We start from the raw sequence: 21,338 nt of genomic DNA on the forward strand, positions 1-21,338 counted from the left end.
GACACACAGGTACACATTAGAAACACAGGCGCGGACAGAGAGGCAAGTTCACACGGATGAAAAACACAAACACAGACACAAAAACATCACTATCAGACACACAGACACACACACAATCAGATAAAAAGGCACGGAGAGAGAGACGAAAACACACAGATGGAAAAACACAGACGCGCACACACACGGACAACTACACAAATTTGGACACACAGGCAGACACACACAGTGAGACACAAAGGCACGTAGAGAAAGACAAAAACATACAGATGGATTAACACAGACACACACATACACACACAATCATGCAGTCGGGCACACAGGCACACAGTCAGACACACAGACACGGAGAGACAAAACACACAGAGAGGAAAAACACAAACCCACAACCATACGAAGTCGGACACATAGGTACAGACACCGTCAGACACACAAACACGGAGAGAGACAAAACACACAGAGGGAAAACGACACACACACACAACCACCCGTAGTCGTAAGCACAGGTACACGCAGATTCTGACACATTGGCACGGAGAGACAGACAAAACCACATAGAGGGAAAAAACATACACACATTCACATAGAGTCAGACACACAATCAAACACACAGTCAGACACACAGGCACGGAGAAAGAGACAAAAATACAAAGAGTGAAAAACAAACACACACGCAACGACACAAAGTCGGACACAAAGGTAAACACACAGTCAGACACACTGCCACGGAGAGAGAGAGAGACAGAAAAAAACAGAGGGAAAAGCACACACACACAACCACACAAAGTTTGACACACAGGTAAACACGTTGTCAGACACACTGATATGGAGAGAGAGAGAGACAAAACAAACAGAGGAAAAACACAAACACATAACCCCACAAAGTCAGACACATAATTACACACACAGTCAGACACTCTGGCATGGATAGAGAGACAAAAACATGCGGAGGTAAAATACACACACACACAGCCACACACAGGCATCACACACACACACACACACACACACACAAAACAGTCAGAAACACAGGCACGGAGAGAGAGACAAAACACACGGAGGTAAAACACACACACACAACCACACAGTCAGACATACAGGCACACACACACAGTCAGACATACAGGCATGGAGACAAAAATCACAGAGACAAAAACACACAGAGGCAAAACACATATACAGACACGCACACACACATAAAAGATCCACTTCAGTTCTGAATTTTCTCAAAGAAGAAAAAATAAAGTTACACTTCGATTCTGAATTTTTCCAAAGAAGAGAAAAAAAAGTTACTGAGTTACTGAATTTCAGTTCTGAGTTTCCCCAAAGAATAGAAAAAGCTCAACTTCAGTTCTAAATTTTCTCCAAGAATTGAAAAAGTTATGCTTCCGTTTTGAATTTTTCCAAAGACGAGAAAAAGTTTTGCTTCAGTTCTGAATTTTTTTAAAGAAGAGAAAAAACTTCAAATTCTGTTCTGAATTTTTCCATAAAAGGGAAAAATCTTACGCTTCGATTCTAATTTTTTTCAAAGAAGAGAATAAAAGTTCCGCTTTATTTCTGAATTTTCTCAAAGAAGAGAAAACGAAGTTACACATTGATTCTGAATTTTTTTCAAAAACGAGAAAAGCACCACTTAACTTATAAATTTTTCAAAGAAGAGAAAACAAAGTTACACTTCGATTCTGAATTTTCAGAAGAAAAGAAAGAGTTCACTTTGACTAAGAACTTTTCCAAAGAAGAGAAATAATTTTATCTCTCTCTCTCTCTCTCTCTCACACACTCTCTGCCCATGCCTCTGTGTTTGCCTTTGTGTCAGACAGTGGTTTTGTGTGTATATGTGTGTGTGTTTTTCCCTCCGCGTTTTTGTGTCTCTTTCCGTGCCTGTGTGTCTTACTGTGTACCTGTTTGCTCGACTGTGTGGTTGTGTCTGTGTTTGTGTTTTCCCCTCTGTTTGTTTCTCTCTCCCTTTCCCTCTCTCTCTATCTCTCTCTATTTCCGCGCCTATGTGTTTCACTGTGTGTGTGCCTGTCTGCCCGACTTTGTGTGGCTGTGTGTGTGTGTGTGTGCGTGTGTGTTTTTCCCTCTGTGTGTTTTGGTCTCTCTCTCCGTGCCTGTGCGTTTGACTGTGTGTGTGCTTGGGTGTCTGACAGTGTGGTTGTGTGTTTGTGTGCCTGTGTTTTTCCCTCTGTGTGTTTTAGTCTCTCTCTCCGTGTCTGTGTTTCTGACTGTGTGCCTGTTTGTCCGATCGTGTGGTTGTATGTGTGTGTTTTTCCCCCTGTGTTTTTGTCACTCTCTCCGTTCCTGTTTGTCTGACTTTGTGTGTGTTTTTTTCCTCTGTGGGTTTTTGTCTCTCTCTCCATGTCTGTGTGTTTGACTGTGGGTTGTGTGTGTGTACCTGTGTGTCTGACTTTGTTCGGTTTTGTGTGTGTGCGTGTATGTATTTCTCTCTGTGTCTTTTTGTTTCTCTCTTCGAGCCTGTGTGTCTGACTGCGTGTGTGCCCTTGTATCCGATTTTGTGCGGTTGTGTGTGTGTGTGTGTGTTTTTCTCTCTGTGTGTTTTTTTCTCTTTCCGTGCCTGTGTGTCTGACTGTTTGTTTGCTTGTGCCTCTGTGTCCAACTTTATGTGGTTGAAGGTGTGGGTTTTTGTCTCTCTCTCTGTCCCTGTGTGTATGTCTGTATGCCAGTGTGTCTGACTTTGTGTGGTTGTTTGTGTGTGTGTTTGTGTGTGTGTGTTTGTTTCCCTCAGTGTGTTTTTCTGTCTCTCTCTCTCTGTGCCTGTATGTGTGACTGTGTTTTGTGTGTGTGTGTGTGTGTATGTGTGTGTGCATGCCTGTGTGTCTAACATTATGTGGTTGTGTGTGTGTGTCCGTGTTTTCCCTCTGTGTCATTTTGCCTCTCTCTCTTCGCCTGTGTTTCTGACTGTGTGGGTGTCTGGACAAAGGGTGCCAGAGGGCCATTGATAGTGCGTCACTGTGATGTGAATTGACATTGTGTATCACGAAGGGTTGGTTTGCAAAAACATGAACCAATGGATTGAATGCATGATTTTCAACAAGAAAATATCAGGAAAATGTCTTGGAATTGATGAGGGTAGAGGATGCCAGTGGATCAGTAATAGTGTTGCAATGTGGTGTGAATTGACATGATGTATCACGGGGGGTCCTACGAAAACATTAACCAATGGATTGAATGCATGATTTTTAACGAGAAATGTCTGAAAACGTCTTAAGGAATGCCGAGGTGGTGTCAAAGGGTGTCACAGACCAGTAATAGTGTGACATAGGTTGGGAATTGTCAGAAAATAGTAGCGACAAAAAACTGTATCTATTGGGGTATTCAAGCGTCAGAAAACACTTAAAGGATGATGACGGGTGCCATAGGATGCTACCATGCAGCCGATTTTTATAAAACTTATGGAAATATGTTTCATAAGCTATGGAAATAAGCTCTCCTTATGGAAATAAGGAGAAGGCTCGTTCAAGAAATGTTTTAAATTCTAAGTGGCGTTAAAATTGCCTTGAACTATCACATTCTAACAAGGAAATGTTAAGTCAAGCTTTTCAAATAAAAACAGTGTTGAATTTTAGATTTAGAAGCTTATTTTTTGCGAAAAAAGGTTGAAAATGTCTTAGAGATGACGACAGATCCCACATCGATGAGATGGCGGCCAGCCTCGTAATGCCATAGTGGCATGAATTGCAGTGAAGGGATTCACGTTGAGGGGTGGCTTGCAAAAACATGAATCAATGTACTCTAAGCATAATTTTATTAAGAAAATGTCTGGAAAATGTCTTAGGAATGATAATGTGTGGTGGCGTGAATTGGCGTCGAGGCCATCATGTTGATGGAGGGAGGAGGGTGCCGTTAGTCATCCATAGTGTGGCACGGGTTGGGGAAAATAATAGCAACAAAAAAATAAAAAAACATATCTATTGGGGTATTCAAGCGTCAGAAAACGCTTAAATAATGATGACGAGTGCCGCAGGGTTCCTCCAAACATCTAATTTTTTTAAACCATTGGAAATAAGGAGAAGGGTCGTTGCAAGAATTTTTTTAAATTCTAAGTGGCGTGAATTGCCTTGGACTATCACACTCTAACAATAAGTCCCACAGTTCAAATAAAAACAGTGTTCAATTTTAGATTTGTAAGCTTATTTTTGTGTGAAAAAGGTTTAAAATATCCTAGGAGTGATGACGGATGTCACATGGATGCCACAGAGGCAGAGTGCAATGCCATGGTGAAGTATTTTGGGGGCATCACGAATGGGTTGGCTTACGAAAACACGAACCAATGGATTTAATGAATACTTTTTTGCCAAAAATGTCTGAAAATGTCTGAGGAATGATGAGGTGGTTTTGGAGGGGTTCCATGGGGTAGCTACATATTGTCAAGGTAGCGTGAATCAATTGGACTAACATGTTCTACAGTTTAAAGTTAAGGTGGCGGTGTTAAATGAATTTTTCGGTGGTGAGGTGACTGAAATTTAACATCCAGTGCAAGAAATGAGGGATTTTCATTAAGACCCCTCAGAAATAATTCTTAATAAAGTTTCAATTTACCTAAAATAGCAACCCTCCCCTCTGGAATTGGTTGCTAAGGTGGGCTAACCACGTATTGTCACGGTTGCGTGAATTGTTTGGACTAACATGATCTACAGTTTAAAGATAAGCCTAGAGGTGTTAAAAGAATTTTTTCAACTAAGTCGGGAGTGAAATCTAACTGTCAGTCAAAGAAACGGGGTTTTTCATTAAAAGTCCTCAAAAATATCTTAATGTGGATTAAATTTACGTCTAAGAGATTAAGTGAAATTTGAAGAGAAAATACTTTTCAAATATGCACTTGTCAACTGGGGATGCAGAATCTTGGCTCAAAGAGACGAGGTATTTTCATTAAAAGCCGTCAAAAATACCTCTTGATAAGGTTTAAATTTACCTCTAAGGAGAATATGTGAAATTCGAAGAGAAAATATTATACAAATGTGCGCTTGGTAACCGGGGTTGCACAGTCTTGTCCCAAAAAAACATGGTATTTTCATTAAAAGCTCTCAAAAGTAGCTCTTAATAGGGATTAAGTTTACCTCTTATATCAATCCTCCCCTCTGGAATTGGTTGCTATGCCCCCTGCCTTTCTTTAATTCATGGCTATTTTTGCTTATAATTTATCCTTTATAAGTTTTTCACGTTTTGTTTCTGTCATTTTTTTTTGTGTTTTAACTGCTTTTTTCTGTGTTTTAATAATGCTTTTAAATTTGCTTTTATTAATAAAATTAATAGAAACTACATAAAGTTTCTATCCTTTAGATTTATTGTTCCAGGACGAATCTTCAATATGTTTCACTAATTCAATCAAAAATATAATGCCAATGCTACGTAACATTTCATTGTTACGGTTAACGCTGGTTAACGCTGGTTAACGCTGGTTACGGTTACGGTTAAAACTGGTTAACGCTACCTTGTGAGATATAAACAAAGGGTTTCTCACTCCCGGAACTATATTTAAACTTTAGTTTTTTTGGAGTTTAGGGGGACTAAAAGGCACCTAGGTTAGGTTAAAAGGTTAGGTTACGTCATTTAATGTATGATATGCTTTACCACAACTCCCCTTATTGTGCAAACATTTAGCCCAAATAAGTTCGTAAACTGTTATATTTTCATCCTATTTTGTTTTACTTCATTAGCATGAACCAAAATTCACTTCTCGTTTGCGTCCTGATTTTAGAACAGTACCGGTGCATCTAATATAGCAAAAATTAATAGGATTCGGACACTTGTGCTTTCATGTGGAAAGGGTTGGAAACATGCCTACCATTTACGAATTCTAGTTTGCACGAACAGGGGATTCTCCGTGCGTGCAATAGGTTATTTCGTAGAATGTATTAGCCGAATCATAATATTAGAAATAGATTACTGGTTCAGCTGTCTAGGGTGCAGTTTCATTGAATGGAAATGTCCTTTCAAATCCTAATAAGGACACAAAATCTTTAGTTAATAAAGGTTTCCTGAGACAAACGTATTGAAAGAAAATAAAACGTCATAGAGTATTATGTAACATCCTGCGCGTACATCGTCATTACGTAACTCCCACGTTTGTGTCCTCCTCTGTTACAACCGGGAATCCCCCACGGGGCCTGAAGAAATAAGTCACGTTTGAGTTCGTCATCCTTAACACTTGTAAACATCCCCCATTACATAACAACCAAAGACATACTGAAAAGTGTCTTTGAAAAAAAAACTTTTTGAAATGTCTTTAAACGTCTTGAAAAAAACTTCTTGAAATGTCTTGGAGAAAAATGTCTTAAAACGTCTTGAAAACGTCCCAAAGAAAAAATTTATTAAAATGCGTCTTGAAATGTCTTGAAAAACGTTTTGGGGGAAAATGTCTTGAAATGTCCTGAAACGTCTTGAAAAAGTGTCTTGAAAAAATGTCTTAATCAAATTCACCCAGCTTGACAAGTGGATTCTAACATCCCCTGTTACGTAACATTTCATAACTAAACATTACCTAGGACGTAACAGTTGCACAACTAAACATTCCCTATGACGGAATATGCACCTGTATCTCTTAGTTTCCTATGACGTAGCATGTACCTGCAACTCTTAGAAAAATTTCCCTATTACGTAAGATGCAAACCCTATGACGGAGGTGTACTATACATGTGCGCTATAGCATTGCCCAGGTGCGCGTAATAACGTCTTGAGGGACTTTTAACTTCAGGTTTACCCCCAATTTGTCTTTTTAAAACCATGGAAGGGATACTACTTGCGTCTTTTAGGGGGGTTCCGCTTTCCTTAATACTCACTCTTTACGCTAAAGTTTTATGTTTTGTTTCAGTTATTTAAGAATGACTCCTGAGTGACAGATACCCTTTAATTAGAATAAATAGCTCTCTTTTAATAGTACTAAAAAAAATTAGTGTAAAGAGCGGGGTGTTGAGGAGAGCGCAACCCTCTTCAAATACGTAATAATTTCTGTTCGTTTTATGTTTTAATTTTACTCCTTACTTTTAGTTGAAAAAACTTGTTTTTGTTATTTAATTTCTGATCGTTTTTTTAAATGATGCTGGGAAATCCGGCATCTCCTCTATGGAAAATTCTCTTGCCCCACGAAAAATTCCTCCGTGGAGAGATCCTCTCATGTACCCCCCCCCCCACCACTTCACCAGAAAATTCTCCCTAAGACGACTGTATAGTTCTCAATAACCAATACCGTACGTTGACAATGGGCAAAATTCATAGCTTTTAGCAGTTTCCCCGGTTACTGTGGACGGCCAAGTACCCTCGGAGGCTAGCTGCCCTCTAGTATTTTTGGTCACTTAAAAAAGTTCTAGAGCTTTTGATTTGCGATCAAATGAGCCCTCTCCCGATCTTCTACAACCACTGGTTGGTTACGATCATCCCTGAGAAAGCAAAATAAATAAACACGCGCCCGTGATCTTTCTTCCGGCCAAAAAAATGCGAAATTTTACATTTTTGTTCGTAAGAGCTTGAATCCTCTACAGTTGGGTTCTCGAGTATGCTGAATATGATGTTGTCATTTTCATTAAGAGGGCTTGATATTTTGGGGGTGTTTCCCCCTTTTTCAAAAATTGGGAAAATTTTCTCAGGTGCGTAACTTTTGATGGGTCATATTAAATTTGACGGTGCTTACATATTTTGAAAAAGCATCAAAATTCGATTCTTTTGATTTACCTATTGTTATCCAAACTGTGTTTCTTTGAGTTTCGGTTACTATTGAGGTGCATCACTCTTTACTTGCAGTTAATTACAAACGAACTATTTGAAAGTACCAAGAATCATGAAAATGTAACGGGTTTTTAGTAAGTTTGATCTGTAAAAGTATCAAGAACTGCGAAAATGGAAAGAAATTTGAATCGGTTAAATCAGTAAAAGTATCAAGAACCAGTAAAATGCAATTTTAATCGATTTTATCTGTAGAAGTACCAAGAACAGCGAAAATCAAACGGGGGGTTGAACACGTTTGATCAGTATAAGTATCAAGAACAGAGACAATGAAATGAGATTTGAATCGATTTGACCACCAAAAATATCAACAACAGCGACAAAGAAACGATACTGCTGCCATCTATTCATTTATAATCATAGATGACGATATCTTTTACTATCTCAAGTGCTGCTATATATCGCACTACAGTTACAGATTCGTTTGGGTTCACTTTTGCATAGCTTCGTTCGGGTGCATTTGGCGTGACATGTCATGCCAAATAAACCCAAATGAATCTAGCTTGAATCCAGTTATTCCAATATCTCCTATCGGTTGAAAAAACACTTATGCTGCCGTCAATAACTGTAGTGGAATAGATGGCAGCACAGGGGATAGTAAAAACACTTAGAGATCAAATCGATTCAAATTTTATTTCATTGTTTCTTTTCTTGATACTTCTACTGATCAAACCTATTCAAACCTTCCATTTATTTTCACTGTTCTTTGTACTTTTACACATTACATCGATTAAAATACCCTTACATTTTCATGGTTTTTGGTACTTTTACTGATAAACCGATTCAATTCTCGTTTCATTTTTACTGTTCTTGAAACTTTTACAGATCAAACCGATTAAGATCCCCCCTTTCTATTTCACGACTCTCTGTACTTTTACTGACTAAACTGATTCAAACCCCCTTTCGTTTTCATTAGAAAAAACCTATGTTTTCATTTAATTTTGTAACAGTAACGATAATCAACAAATGCATCGACAATTACCAAATTTAAATTTAGGAACGTTTTTTTCCAGATCTCTACCTTTATAAAATCGGAGAGATTTCAATCTCATGCATCGATTTCGATTCTTGGTCGATGGCTAGAGGACCTTGAAGTTGAAAATAGCAAGTCTTATCAAACCTACGTTTCTCTTGTGGAAGAAATAGGATCTAGCTATGAAGTAATTGATAAGGAGGCAGAGAAGAATAAATCTCAACTTGCTCAGCATTTCCTTACAGTTTCCGACTGTGTTAAAGGGAAAGAGTTGATAGGCAGGTACGCTGGGTAATTTTTAATCAGAATTGAATGGTTTAGTGTTAAAGTGGGTCAAATTTAGGAAAAGTAGCCTTTGAAATTCAAGTTCCTGAAGTCACTGTAATTGAATTATTTTAATTTTATTATCGTATTGTGAGGTCAAAAATTAATTGAAACCCATTTCCCAGTGGCACATTTAATAATTTTACATTTAAAGATTGGAGCCATGAGCACAGTAAGTGAGACAAACTTAATTTAGATCTACCACAAAAAGACATTATAGTTAAATAGGTGCTATACATTGGTGTTTAGTACATGAATAGGTGTTATACATTATTTTAGGTGCTATATATTATTGTTTAGCAAACTGAAAAACACTTTTTTTTATGTGCGTTTCAATTCCAGGATATGTGGGGATTCAGTAATTTGAAAAATGTCAACATGTATAATGCATTTACTTTAACTGAAAATGTTAAAATGTCTAGTTGGAATTTTTTTACTGTTTATTTTATATGAGAATATCAAAATATGCAATAGACCCACTTTAACATTGAGCCCTCTTGGCTTCTCTATCATTAGGCCGTGTAGTCGTTATGGCTTTTTTACGCAAAGTTACCAGTGCCTTTTTACTTTTTCAGACAGCTCCAGTCTCCATAGGTACTTTTAAGGCTCAAAAGGCAAATGAGGCGCATCTGAAGTGGATTTTTTTCAGAAACGCCTATTTTTCGATGAACAAACAGCTGTTTTTACTGGGCCTGCTTCGCCTGAAAAAGCCATAATGAAGACTGGGCTCTAAATCTTGGTTTGTTCTCACATGTTACAAATCCGAACCGACTCGTGTTCTGATTCAGAGGATGAGAAATCAAGCTGCGACGAAATATAACAAAAAAATATTTCTAAGTCGTCCTAACCGAGGAGTTAGTGCGCTGGATTTGGAATCCTTTGTCCGAGGGGCGAGGGTTCGAATCCTAGTGTATCCAATTATTTGTTTGGGACGGGGTTCAGTGGCGAAACTCTGTAAGCTCAGCCAGAGTCTATCTAGCTCTAAATGGGTACCTGGAGAAATCTGGGGAACCTAAGCAGGAAGGGTGTGCGAAAGTACAGGATGGCTGGCCCCCATCTCCCTATTGCACATCCTGGCTGAAGGAACTTGAGACGGAGATCAGCACCACTTGTTTGGACCTTAAGGGTCTTGTGCTGTATCCTTTACCTACCTTTTTCTATAGGTCTTTGAGGATAACAACCCCACCCCCCACAACCCTCAGGGCAAGGGTTGTAAGTTATGCCCTGGGGGCACATAAGGTTATGTATAGAAAGCATTGTCGTAGAAACTTCAGAAAGGACTCATTTGATTGGAAATCTAAATGGCTAGTTCCCTTTTTAATAGCCGAAAGTGATTGGAAGGCAACTAACACCCCCTCCACGCCCACCATTTCCCCAAAAACATCAAATCAAAATTTTGATACAGCGATTTTGTTCAACGTAGTTGAATGTTCAATTTCAATTTAATTCAAGAAAATACATAACACAAACATCAATAATAATAAAGATCCTAGAAGATAACTTGCTAAGGACCAAAAAAGAGAAAAAAAAGTTAAAGTAACACTGAAAACAAATAGAAGAATAAAACATGGGTAATTAAAGCAAATTGGTTAATACTGGAAAGATTAAATTATATTATCAAGTTAGTTGAATGTTCTGGAAATTATAGGTTTGAGCAGGACACTCCCGCCACAGTCTTCAGGGGCAAGGGTTATAAGTTATGCCCAGGGGGCATATATGGTTCTTGTGGAAGTAATGCTCGTATAAACTTCAGAGAGGGCTCATTTGATTGGAAGTTGAAAGTTCTAGTTCCCTTTTTAAGCATCAAAAGATATTGGAGGGTAACCAGCCCCCCCCCAAGCCCTTTTTCCCAAATGCATCCAATACAAATTTTAAGATAGCTATTTTGTTAGAAATAGGGGGCAGGCTTGTAAGTTATGCCCTGGAGGCATATATGGGTCTTATGGAACGGCTGCTCGTAATAACTTCAAAGAGGGCTGATTTGATTCGAAATTGAAAGTTCTAGTTCACTTTTTAAGAGTCGAAAGAGATTGGAGGGCACCTAGCCCCCCCCTCCTCCACGCCCTTTTTTCCTCAAACCCATCCGATATGAACTTTGAGACAGCTTTTTTTTTAAATAGTTCAAAGACCATAAACGAAAACTCCGGGGTCGACACAGGGCCCGAGGGCAGGTGTTGTAAGTTATGCCCTGGGGGGAATATATGGTTCTTATAGCAGGGATGCTCGTAAAAACTTCGGAGAGGGCTCATATGTTTGGAAATTGAAAGTTCTCGGTCACTTTATAAGAGTCAAAAGAGATCGGAGGACAACTAGCCCCCCTCTCCATGCCCTATTTTGCTCAAAACCATTGATTGAAATGGCTTATTTGATTGGAAATGAATGTGCATTGTCAGTTTAATATGCATATACTGATATTTAGTAATCAAAATGTTAATATTATTTGATTTATTAAAGTTATAAAAGTAAAAAGATTTATATTTTTTCAGTAAAGTGCAAATTTTGTTCCGGCCTTGGGAAGAAATAGGGGTTTTGCACCCAACTTATGTTAATTTCTTCTCGTTTTGAGTTTGACTCGGTTTTTGATTGTAATTTCTGTTCGTTTTGGGTTTCATTTATTTATCGATGCTGATTTGTGGTAGTTTCACGCTTGGTAGATTATTTGATATTACTTTTGCTCTTTTTTTGTTTAATGGAGTTCTTTACTTTTCTTTGAAAAACTTATTTTGTAGAAAAAGTTTTTTTAATTAATTTTCAATAATATACAAATTACTAACATCTCAATATTGAATGATATTCATATAAATTATTCTTATTTTAGAATCGCGGCTTCTTACGAAGTGGAGAAGTTACTGGTTGCATACAACAGTATTTTATTTGGCTCTTCTGATCCTATACCAATTGGTAAGCCAATAAATCCTCCAAAGATACTAGCAGAGCTGCAAGAGGGGTCAGACATAATTGGCGAAGGAGTAGCTAGCGGGCCCCCACCTAGTCGGGCACCTGGAATAACACCCCTAGATCTACACCCTACAGAAGAGCAGTACTTGTCAGAAGTTCAAAAAGTTGATGCCACCGTAAAAGCAGTTGGCTCAAAACTTAGCTTTCGGGCAAAAAAAGGCAAGCACTACTCATTTGTAAATTTACTAGATAACTACTAACGGGAATATTTGAAATGCATCAAGTTGAAAGATTTTCGAACCCTTCCGATAGCGTCAATTGAAAAAAAAAGTTGGGAATGGACAAAATATAATTTCAAAATCTGGGGGGGGGGGGATGGTTTATTTTTATCGATTTTTTCCAATGAAAATACCAAAAAGGGGTATTTTTCAATGGGGGCAAATGTACCTTCCCCTAATTGGTTCCACTGTCCCCTTTCCCAAAGATAAGCTCCATTCCTTATCTGGAGTATGAGCAATTTATTTGAACTAAAAAAGACAACTATAAAACTGGCAGAAGATATGAATTTTAAATCGCAATAAAAACACTGAAAAATCAGCAATAAAAACATCCAGTGCCAAACAGCTTAAGAAGGTGTGTCTTTTCTTTGGAGGTGTAGTTGTCTCTTAAAATCAACATATTGTTAATGTTTGAATTTTTTACGTACGAAAAACATTGCATAATTTAAGTAATTAAGATCCTCGCTCAATTTTTTTATTAGTTAACTGATAAGTAGATTTTGCCGGTTTTTTTTGCAATTTTTAGTTAACTTTGAACTATATTTTTGATGAACGGATTTTTAGTTAATTAAAAAGTTGACTACGAAGCTACTATTACAAATTATTCATTCTTAGATATCTACAAAGAATTTCTGGCAAGAAATTCGAACTTAACAGCTCACGCCTGCCTCCATGGTAAAAGGCTTAGTTCTTGGAAAATATGATGATTCGTGTAGGGTTTTCCAGACTGAATGATGCAGCTGCTTATTAAATTCGCTAACTCAGAGGCTGTATTTTTGATGCTAGAGTTTACTTTTCTTCTTGTAAATTGAAATAAGAGATATAAAATTTTCGCAACACGGTTGATTTCTTGTTAGCCTAGATGATTTTCACCAACTTTATTGTTTTGACTGTTTCAAGCCTCTCCTTCCTTAACCTGCTGGTCTGTTCCTAATTTCTTGTACGGCTCAAGTTCGAATTTTCTGCCAAACTTTTCTTCCTATTTGCAAAAGCCTGATTCACGTTTTGGCAAATAAAACGCCCATTAAAATGGTCTGGTTCACTTTCTTTGTTCATTTTTTAGCAAATAAAACGCTAAAACCGAAAAAATTAGACGTCTTAGTTAACTAAGTTGCGGTAAAACGAACGCAATTTAGCTTTGCTTATTCATTTTCACGATTCAACGTCTGACGAAAAGGCGGTACTATCCTAAAAACTTACGCCATAGAAATATCATAGAAAATAGCAATTTTCAAAGATAAATGGAACGAAGGTGGAACCAGGAGGAGGGGGCTAAAAACTTTTATTTTATTGTCATTATTACTTTGACGATTGAATTTAGGGTATACTATGTTTTGATTGGCTTGAAAGCTGTTGCCCAATTTTGTGACTTTGGCTATAGATAAGTCAGTTCACCCGCTATAGATCTCGCATTTTCCGTTAGGTTTGCCAAAAATTAGAAACTTGTCTATTAATAAATTGAACGATTCATGATCTGTTTGTTCACAATGAATAAAATTTCGTGGTCTAAATTTTCCAAGAAAGGTCTTTAGGTAAACCCTGCTTGCACATCAGTCCTGCTGTGGCTATTAGTGGTACTGAAAAACTTCAAAATCCACAAGTGAGCTGGAAGACACCAGGGGTGTTAATTCACAAAAATGTAGAGGGGGAGGGGACCTTTTTCGATTATTCAAAAATAAAGATGCAAAAAAATCATTTTTCTTAAATCTGGGGGGGGGCAATTGCCTTTTACCTGTCTTTCGTTCTGTTTTGGCTTAACACGCGAATTGTCGTGGTTACACTTTGGCTAAGGAAACAGATCATACTGGTTTACATAAGGTCCAAATGATGAATACCTTTAAGCAGAGAAATTATAGGCTATTTAACATTCTTAAGGTCCGTGACGCAGGTTAGGGCAAAAGAAAAGCAACCCCGAAAGGGGTGTAACAGGTCATAACGAAGGAGTTAAAGGAAATTGAAAGTTCATGGGAGGGAGTGAAGAGTGAGGCATTGAGTAATTTGTAATAGAAGAGGAATAAGCGCAGCTGAGTTGGCCTCAGTCGGCTTGGTGTTGTAGTGAGTTGTTAGTAGTAGTATTGGCAGTAGTGACGCAAGTTAGCAATGATATGTTGTTAAGGTAGAATTTTAACTATTGAAATTGGCAAAACTTGGTTACCACTTAAATTATTTAACGACTGATAACTATAGAAGTCATATTGCTAACAGCTCTAAATTTTCTTGATTTAGAAAATTTTCTTCGTATGCATTGTCCCAAATGCAGACAATGTAACCGGACATACATCTAACTGCCCCAAATTTTCCGGGATATACATGGCTATTGTTTCTATAATGGAAAATTAAGTTACAGAATATAGAAAAGGTTTAGTTCTATTGGCTCTATAGGCTATTTTTTACCACTTCTGACAATTGCAAAATACAGGAGATTTCTCCAGAAGGTGACGGATGAAACTTTATTAAAACATTTCTTTGAGAAACAGAATAACCATTCTCCCAAAATAAAGACTTTTCGTAATATACATGTAGTTTTTTAGAGAAAAGTAGGGGGTGGGGTTAAATGCCCTCTCCAAGCCTATGGGTGCACAAAAAGAAGGAAACTCAAAATCTGATTTAGGTGGATAGATGCAAACATCAACTTACAATAATAGTATAATAATATATTTTCATTTTAGGAATAGCTGCAGCAGAAAAAACGAAGATGGACAAACCTTCAAAGTTTTCCTTCTTGAAAAAAATTCCAAAAGATAAAGAAGGCTATCTCACTATGGATTAAGCATTGTGCAGAAATGACATCAGTCTATATATCAGCCAACAGCCTGTAAATAGCTATTTAACGGTCAATAGAGACTTTTAGTACCATTCTTAAATAGTTAAAAGATTAAATTATGTTTAGAATATGGCGTCTTTTCGCAACTTCAACAATTTTTACTGCTGATTTTCTGTTTAGCTTAAAGTTCATGTTCCCTGTGTAAGTTTTTGATATGTTAATTTTGCACAGTCCAACACATAAAAGTCTTCAACATGCGACAGTAATTTTGTAAACATTCGGTAGCTGAGATTCAGTTTTATTCATGCTTAGTGTTGCATTTTGTATATTTTTTTGGTATAGATTGAAAAATACAACGGAAATACGTGAAAAACATAAAAAACGGACAGTTTTGTTAAGCTAGTTCACATTATTCTCTAATAAAATATAAGTAATATCATAATTCTGGCTTGGTCACTGGATAGGTCTTACTTGTACTTGTATTTGGATCAGAACACAAGCTATGTAGCTCTCCCTGGCGACAGGATCTGGCAGACTGTTGAATTCCATAGGCTACGGTCTTGGGTTAATGGGGCGACAATTTCGAGCTATGAAGGGTCCCATCTGCGACCATGTCTCCGGAACCCGCCAATCTGCTCGAGGTCAGATTTGAAACGGTTATGCCAAGTTTTGGCTTGTCCTCCGTGTTGTTTCTCCAATCAGGTACCGGTTTGCAGCGTAGGCTTTAATTTGTAAAAGTCTCGGCCGGTCTTCGGCAAACACGGCCGAACCAGGACAAGCGGTGGCGTCGAATTATATTCGTGATGTCGTACTTCTGGTCATATCGTTGGCGGATGATAGTATTTGGGATTCCGTCCGGACTATTTAAAATGCTAGCGGCGTATCGGTGATTTGCTGTGCACTGCTATTAATGAATAAAAAGTTTTATGTCCTAGGTCATTTTTTTCGGGGGGGGGGGAGTAACAAGGAATATAAGAGGTAAAACGAGAGATCTTATATTCTAAAATCACAAGAAACAACTGAGTGAACAGTAGATAAAACAGAAACAAAACAAAACTAAGAACATATTAACATTCAGAGAATCAAATTATGCATTTCAAATAAATAAAAGCACTAAATAAAAGTCGAGTACTTTTAATGAAGATAAAATACACCGGTACTAAGCCAGACTAGGTTCAAAGTTGTACATCATGTGTAAGGGCATGTGGAGTAATTCCAGAAGCTCTGGCAGGTTGGGCTCTAAAATAAAGTTAAGGCATTAAAACTAATTTGCTAAAATGAAAGAAAATTACTCTTGACATATTTTCTACGTGTAAAACAAGTTGTAAACGGGCTTTCTTCCAAATATTTTTTTGCTACCAATTTTACGAATTGCTACCAAAACATAAATAGATCTTCAAGATTAAAGGGGGAGGGGAGACGAAGAGAGAAAATGAGAGGGAGAGGGGGAGAGGGAAGAGAACGAGGGAGAAGGGAAAAGAGAAAAGAAGGTAGACATAGACGAAGAAAAAGCAGGAGAGATAGTTGTAAACGGGTCCTCTTCCAATATTTTTAAAGACCTGTCAAGATAGCACAGATGAATCTTCAAAATGAAAGTGAAGTGGGGGGGGGGGGGGTAAGACAGAGAACAATAGGAAGAGATAAAAAAAGGAAGACAAGGGAGGAGAGAGATATGCATTTCGCACATTTCAATATTTTTTCCTTTTATGCAGACGGTATTTAATTTGTTGCTCGAAAAAAAAAGACCAGGATAATAAAAAATCTAACTTTTTACCAATAAAATAGTATAATTTTAACATACAATTATATACAAGAACAACTGAAGAAATCTTAAAAGCTCAAAAAAGCAAAAAAAAGAAGGGACTGCTTCCATCACTGTTAGAAAATTACCGTTTTCCTAATGACATCTCCATACTACTACTACTACTAACAACTCACCGCAGCACCAAGCCGCCTGAGGCCAACACAGCTACGCACGATCCTCCTCCACCCCAATCTATTCAAAGCCTCCCTTTTTACACCCGCCCATGAAGTTCCCATTTCCTTTAAATCTTTCTTTATGACGTCTGCCCACCCCAGACGGGGACGACCTGCTTTCCGTTTAGCCCTAAATGGTTGGCCGAAAAGAACAATCTTCGGCAATCTGTCATCCTTCATCCGCACAACGTGCCCTAACCACCTCAACCTTTCTTTCATCATAGCCCTAGAGAGCGGTATTGAACCACATTTTTCGTACAGCCTGTTGTTTGAAATACGGTCGGTCAGCCGGGTACCCAGAACAATCCTTACGAAATTTCTCTGGAAAACATCTAGCAAATCTTCATCCGCTTTTCGGAGCGTCCATGCTTCAGAGCCATATTTGACTACTGTCATCACTGTAGCTTCTAATATTCTAATTTTGGTTTGCAGAGTTATCTTCCTATTCTTCCAGACTTTTTTTAACTGTGAAAAAACACCCTGAGCCTTGGCTATTCTATATTTAACATCTTCACTGCTCCCACCATCTTTACTAATAATACTACCAAGATAATTGAAGCTGCCCACCTGATCAATCGTTTCATTACCCAACGTCACCTTTTCATCTTCACTTGTTCCTAGCCTTAGTGACTTAGTCTTCCTAACATTAATCTTCAAACCAATTCTAGCATCCTCAACCCGCGAAACGTCTAAAACTTCATTCATTTTGCTTACACTTTCATCTAGGATGCTTAAATCATCAGCATAATCCGAGTCCAGAAGACTTTTTCTTCCTCATTTGATTCCGTGGTCTCCCATTGCCTTTCCTGTGCTCCTTAAAACAAAGTCCATCAAAACAATCCATATGAAGGGGGATAGAACACAGCCCTGCTTAACTCCTGATTTAATACAAAACCAGCTGCTAACCTCATTTCCCACCTTAACTGCAGAAGTGTTATTTTCGTACATAGCACTAATCACTTTAATGTATTTGTCTGGTATACCATACAAGGATAAAACCTTTACTAAAGCTATTCTATCAACAGAATCGAACGCTTGCTCATAATCTATAAAACTGAAGACCAAAGGTGTTTGAAAACTCAGGCAATTCTCAATTATTAACCTAAGAGTGGAAATTTGGTCGACACATGCTCTACCTTTTCTAAAACCGCACTGTTCTTCTCTTAAAACTTTGTCTAAGGCATCTCTCAGTCGAAAAAGTATTTACTACGTACAGAGACCAGAATAATGCTTCGATAATTACCACACTCAGTTTTATCACCTTTCTTAAAAAGTGGCTTAATTAAGGTTTTCCTCAAATCTTTAGGTACTTCCCCTTTTTCAAAAATCATATTCATAATCTTCAGTAACTTATTTCTAACCTTATAGCCACCATATTTAAGAAACTCACTTAACACCCAATCAGCACCTGGAGACTTATTATTCTTTAACCCTTTTAGTACTGTTTCTAATTCCTCCCCACAAAACAAATCTTCCTTCACATTCCAAAGGATCACAAACTTTTTCATTTTCCTCTAAATTTTTTCCTGCAACTCTATCTCAGTTAAGCAAGTTCTCAAAATGTTCGTCCTATGTCGCTATAGCTTTTTCCTTGTCGCTAATTGCGACCCCATTCCTATCTTTAACTAGGACAAGTCCGGATTGACTTCTCAATTTATTAACATGCCAGTACAATATTTTACTATTATGCCATCTAGCTGTATCTTCCGGATCCTCGGCAATTTTATCAAGGGCCTCCACTTCACACCTCCTTAGTTCATATTTTAATGCTTTCTCCACTCTCTTTACATTTCTTTTGTTTTCATATGATTTATCACTAAGGTAATTTTTGTACAAGTCGTTTCTCCTTTCTATTAAACATAAGGCCTTTTAACTAATATCCTTAGGTGCAGCCCTAACTTTTTTCCAAAAGACCACATCCAAAGCTTTACAGATAGTTTGCCTAAAATTAATCCATCCATCTTCTACATTATCAAATTTTAAACTCTCCAGGTTAGTAATCACGAGTTTCGGGAAAGTTTTTCTGAAATACTCTAATCTCTAAATCTACCAACATGATTGCTTCGTGGGAGGTAGTTACCCTTCCGAAATTTCAGCTTTAAATTAACCCTTGACACTACTAGATGGTGATCTTTACTTTTAACATCAATAACAGCACTCCTATATACCCTAGTATCTTGTATTGATCCTGCCAGTCTTCGGTTCACTATAACATAATCAATAAGTTTTGCTTGCTTGCCATCACGTGAATACCATGTTAACATATGGGCCATTTTATGATCAAACACCGCATTGGTTATAACTAGATTGTTACACTTAAGAAAAGGCAAAAGTCTGTAGCTATTATCATTTTATGTTCCTATACCAAATTTACCTAGGCTGGCATACCATCAATCCCTATTTCTACCAACCTGGGCATTAAAATCTCCCAGTAATTCCATCATATTTCTACCTGGGACCTTGTCTATTTGGTCCTGTAACTGTAAGTAAAATTCATCTGAGTCCCTAGCATCTCCGTCAGTTGGTTCTACAGGGGAGTATACTATTATAACTTATACCCTGAACTTTCTAGTCATAAAATGAGCAATTAGTATTCTATTATTAATACCTTCCCAGCCTAAACAAGACTTAGCAGCTTCCTTATTCATCATGAGCCCTACTCCCTGCCTATGTACCCCATCCTTCCTGCCTGAGTGAATAAATTCTATATCACCTATTTTCATGCTTCCACCCCTGGGAAACGAGTTTCTGAAACTCCTAATAATTCCAGTTCAAATCGTCTGAATTCGTCAGTCAAAATGTCAATACGATAGTCATTTTTTAATGTCGTAACATTCCAAGTTCCAATTTTCATGTTCTTTAAATCATTGAAATTATTTTTGCCTCAGGAAAAGCAATGATCCCGGATACCAGTGCAGGACGGGGATCACATATCTTCTCAAGTCTACACCGAAGTGCTTAAGGCGGCTTAGAACCGGACAGCAAGAAGTCCCTGGGACCTCCATGAATGGAGGCTTTTTGCAATCCTGGGCCCATCTTGGTCACAATATGGTTTTCAGCACTTGGCGATGCTCTTCTATCAACAAGAGTCGAAATCCTGCACAGACATTCTCAAGCCTATTACCTCCGACTCATTATATATTCATGCCTTCAAATATTATGCTACTACGGGGAGTCAACCCATAATAGATAAATTAGCTAGGAAGAGGTTTTTCAGCCCAAAGACGCCCATCAAAACATACCAAGCCCAGAAGAATTGTCCATTAGTCATGATCCCGTGCGAGTGCTGTGTCGTTTACTAGGTTATAATTTCCTCGAGGAGCGCCACTCCTCAAGTGGGAATAGAGATTGACCGTAAGGTCCCCAGTCTTGCAGGTACCCCGAAAAGGTCGAGGCAACCCTTTGTGGAGGCCGTTGTCCATAGATCTGGATCTTACGCTCTTCCACAGTTGTCCTCCTATAAAGGATACTCCCGCGATGGTGTTCTGCATCACCATGCAATTTAACCCATTGGGAGAAGGTATGCGACTCATGGGACATGTGGACAAACCAGTGGGTCCTTTTGAGCTTACATTTGAGGGGCCTTCTTCCTCCTCCGCCTGTATTTATGACCCCGGGCGAGGGTGTCCCAGATTCTATTATGGACCCCCAGGGACAAGGTCCACCCTTGGTCCGTGCCTCCTATGGAGGTAGCCAAACACGCAAACTACTAATAAATATATATAAATCACTGAATATAAAAGTTTTATACAGAAATATATAACCCACTGACATATTTAACCTACTACTTATAAATATATATAACTCGCAGAATATATAAGTTATATACAGAAACATATAAATCATTCACATATTCAACCTACTAATCAGTGACATATAAATATATATAACTCCCTGACTAGGCCTATGTAAGTCACATACAGAAATATGTAACTCACTGAAATATTTAACCTACTACTTATAAATATGTATAACTCACTGATTAGGCCTATATAAGTTATATACAGAAAAATATAACTCACTGACATATTTAACCTACTACTTATAAATATATATATATATATATATATATATATATATATATATATATATATATATATATATATATATATATATATATATATATATATATATATATATATATATATATATATATATATATATATATATATATATATATCCATACTTCACCAAAAAAAGCCTAACAAAATAAAGTTCAAAAAAGAAAAGTCCAGATGACAAGAATAACTATAACTGTTAAAAAGTTACCATTTTCACTGTTTATATATCCAAGCCTTACTAAAAAGTCCAGAATACAAAAATAATAACTAAGAAAAAGTCCAGATGATAAGAAATAACTGTGCCTTTTAAAAAATTACCGCTTTCA

General features: G+C 37.6%; 2 protein-coding genes across 5 annotated transcripts in view; one reads left to right on the plus strand and one right to left on the minus strand.

The window, feature by feature from the left end:
• LOC148947242 (uncharacterized) overlaps positions 1-15,819 on the plus strand; it is a 173,459-nt gene extending 157,640 nt beyond the window's left edge. Inside the window, exons 9-11 of the mRNA XM_089096544.1 lie at positions 8,751-8,992; positions 11,853-12,151; positions 14,880-15,819. Of these exons, the coding sequence (XP_088952670.1) occupies positions 8,751-8,992; positions 11,853-12,151; positions 14,880-14,980 (642 nt within the window). The 3' untranslated portion in view covers positions 14,981-15,819. The remainder of the gene's footprint in view (positions 1-8,750; positions 8,993-11,852; positions 12,152-14,879) is intronic.
• A 143-nt stretch (positions 15,820-15,962) lies between these two features.
• The window catches only part of LOC148947244 (uncharacterized), a 60,876-nt gene continuing 55,500 nt past the window's right edge, over positions 15,963-21,338 (minus strand). For all 4 annotated transcript variants that reach the window (XM_089096948.1, XM_089096947.1, XM_089096950.1 and 1 more), the window contains exon 9: positions 15,963-16,213. In XM_089096948.1, the coding sequence (XP_088953074.1) occupies positions 16,134-16,213 (80 nt within the window). In that variant the 3' untranslated portion in view covers positions 15,963-16,133. The remainder of the gene's footprint in view (positions 16,214-21,338) is intronic.

Source organism: Artemia sp. Qi Xiang Cuo, chromosome 11, assembly GCF_049724085.1.
Source record: "Artemia sp. Qi Xiang Cuo chromosome 11, ASM4972408v1, whole genome shotgun sequence".
In the NCBI taxonomy this organism is placed as follows: domain Eukaryota; kingdom Metazoa; phylum Arthropoda; class Branchiopoda; order Anostraca; family Artemiidae; genus Artemia; species Artemia sp. Qi Xiang Cuo.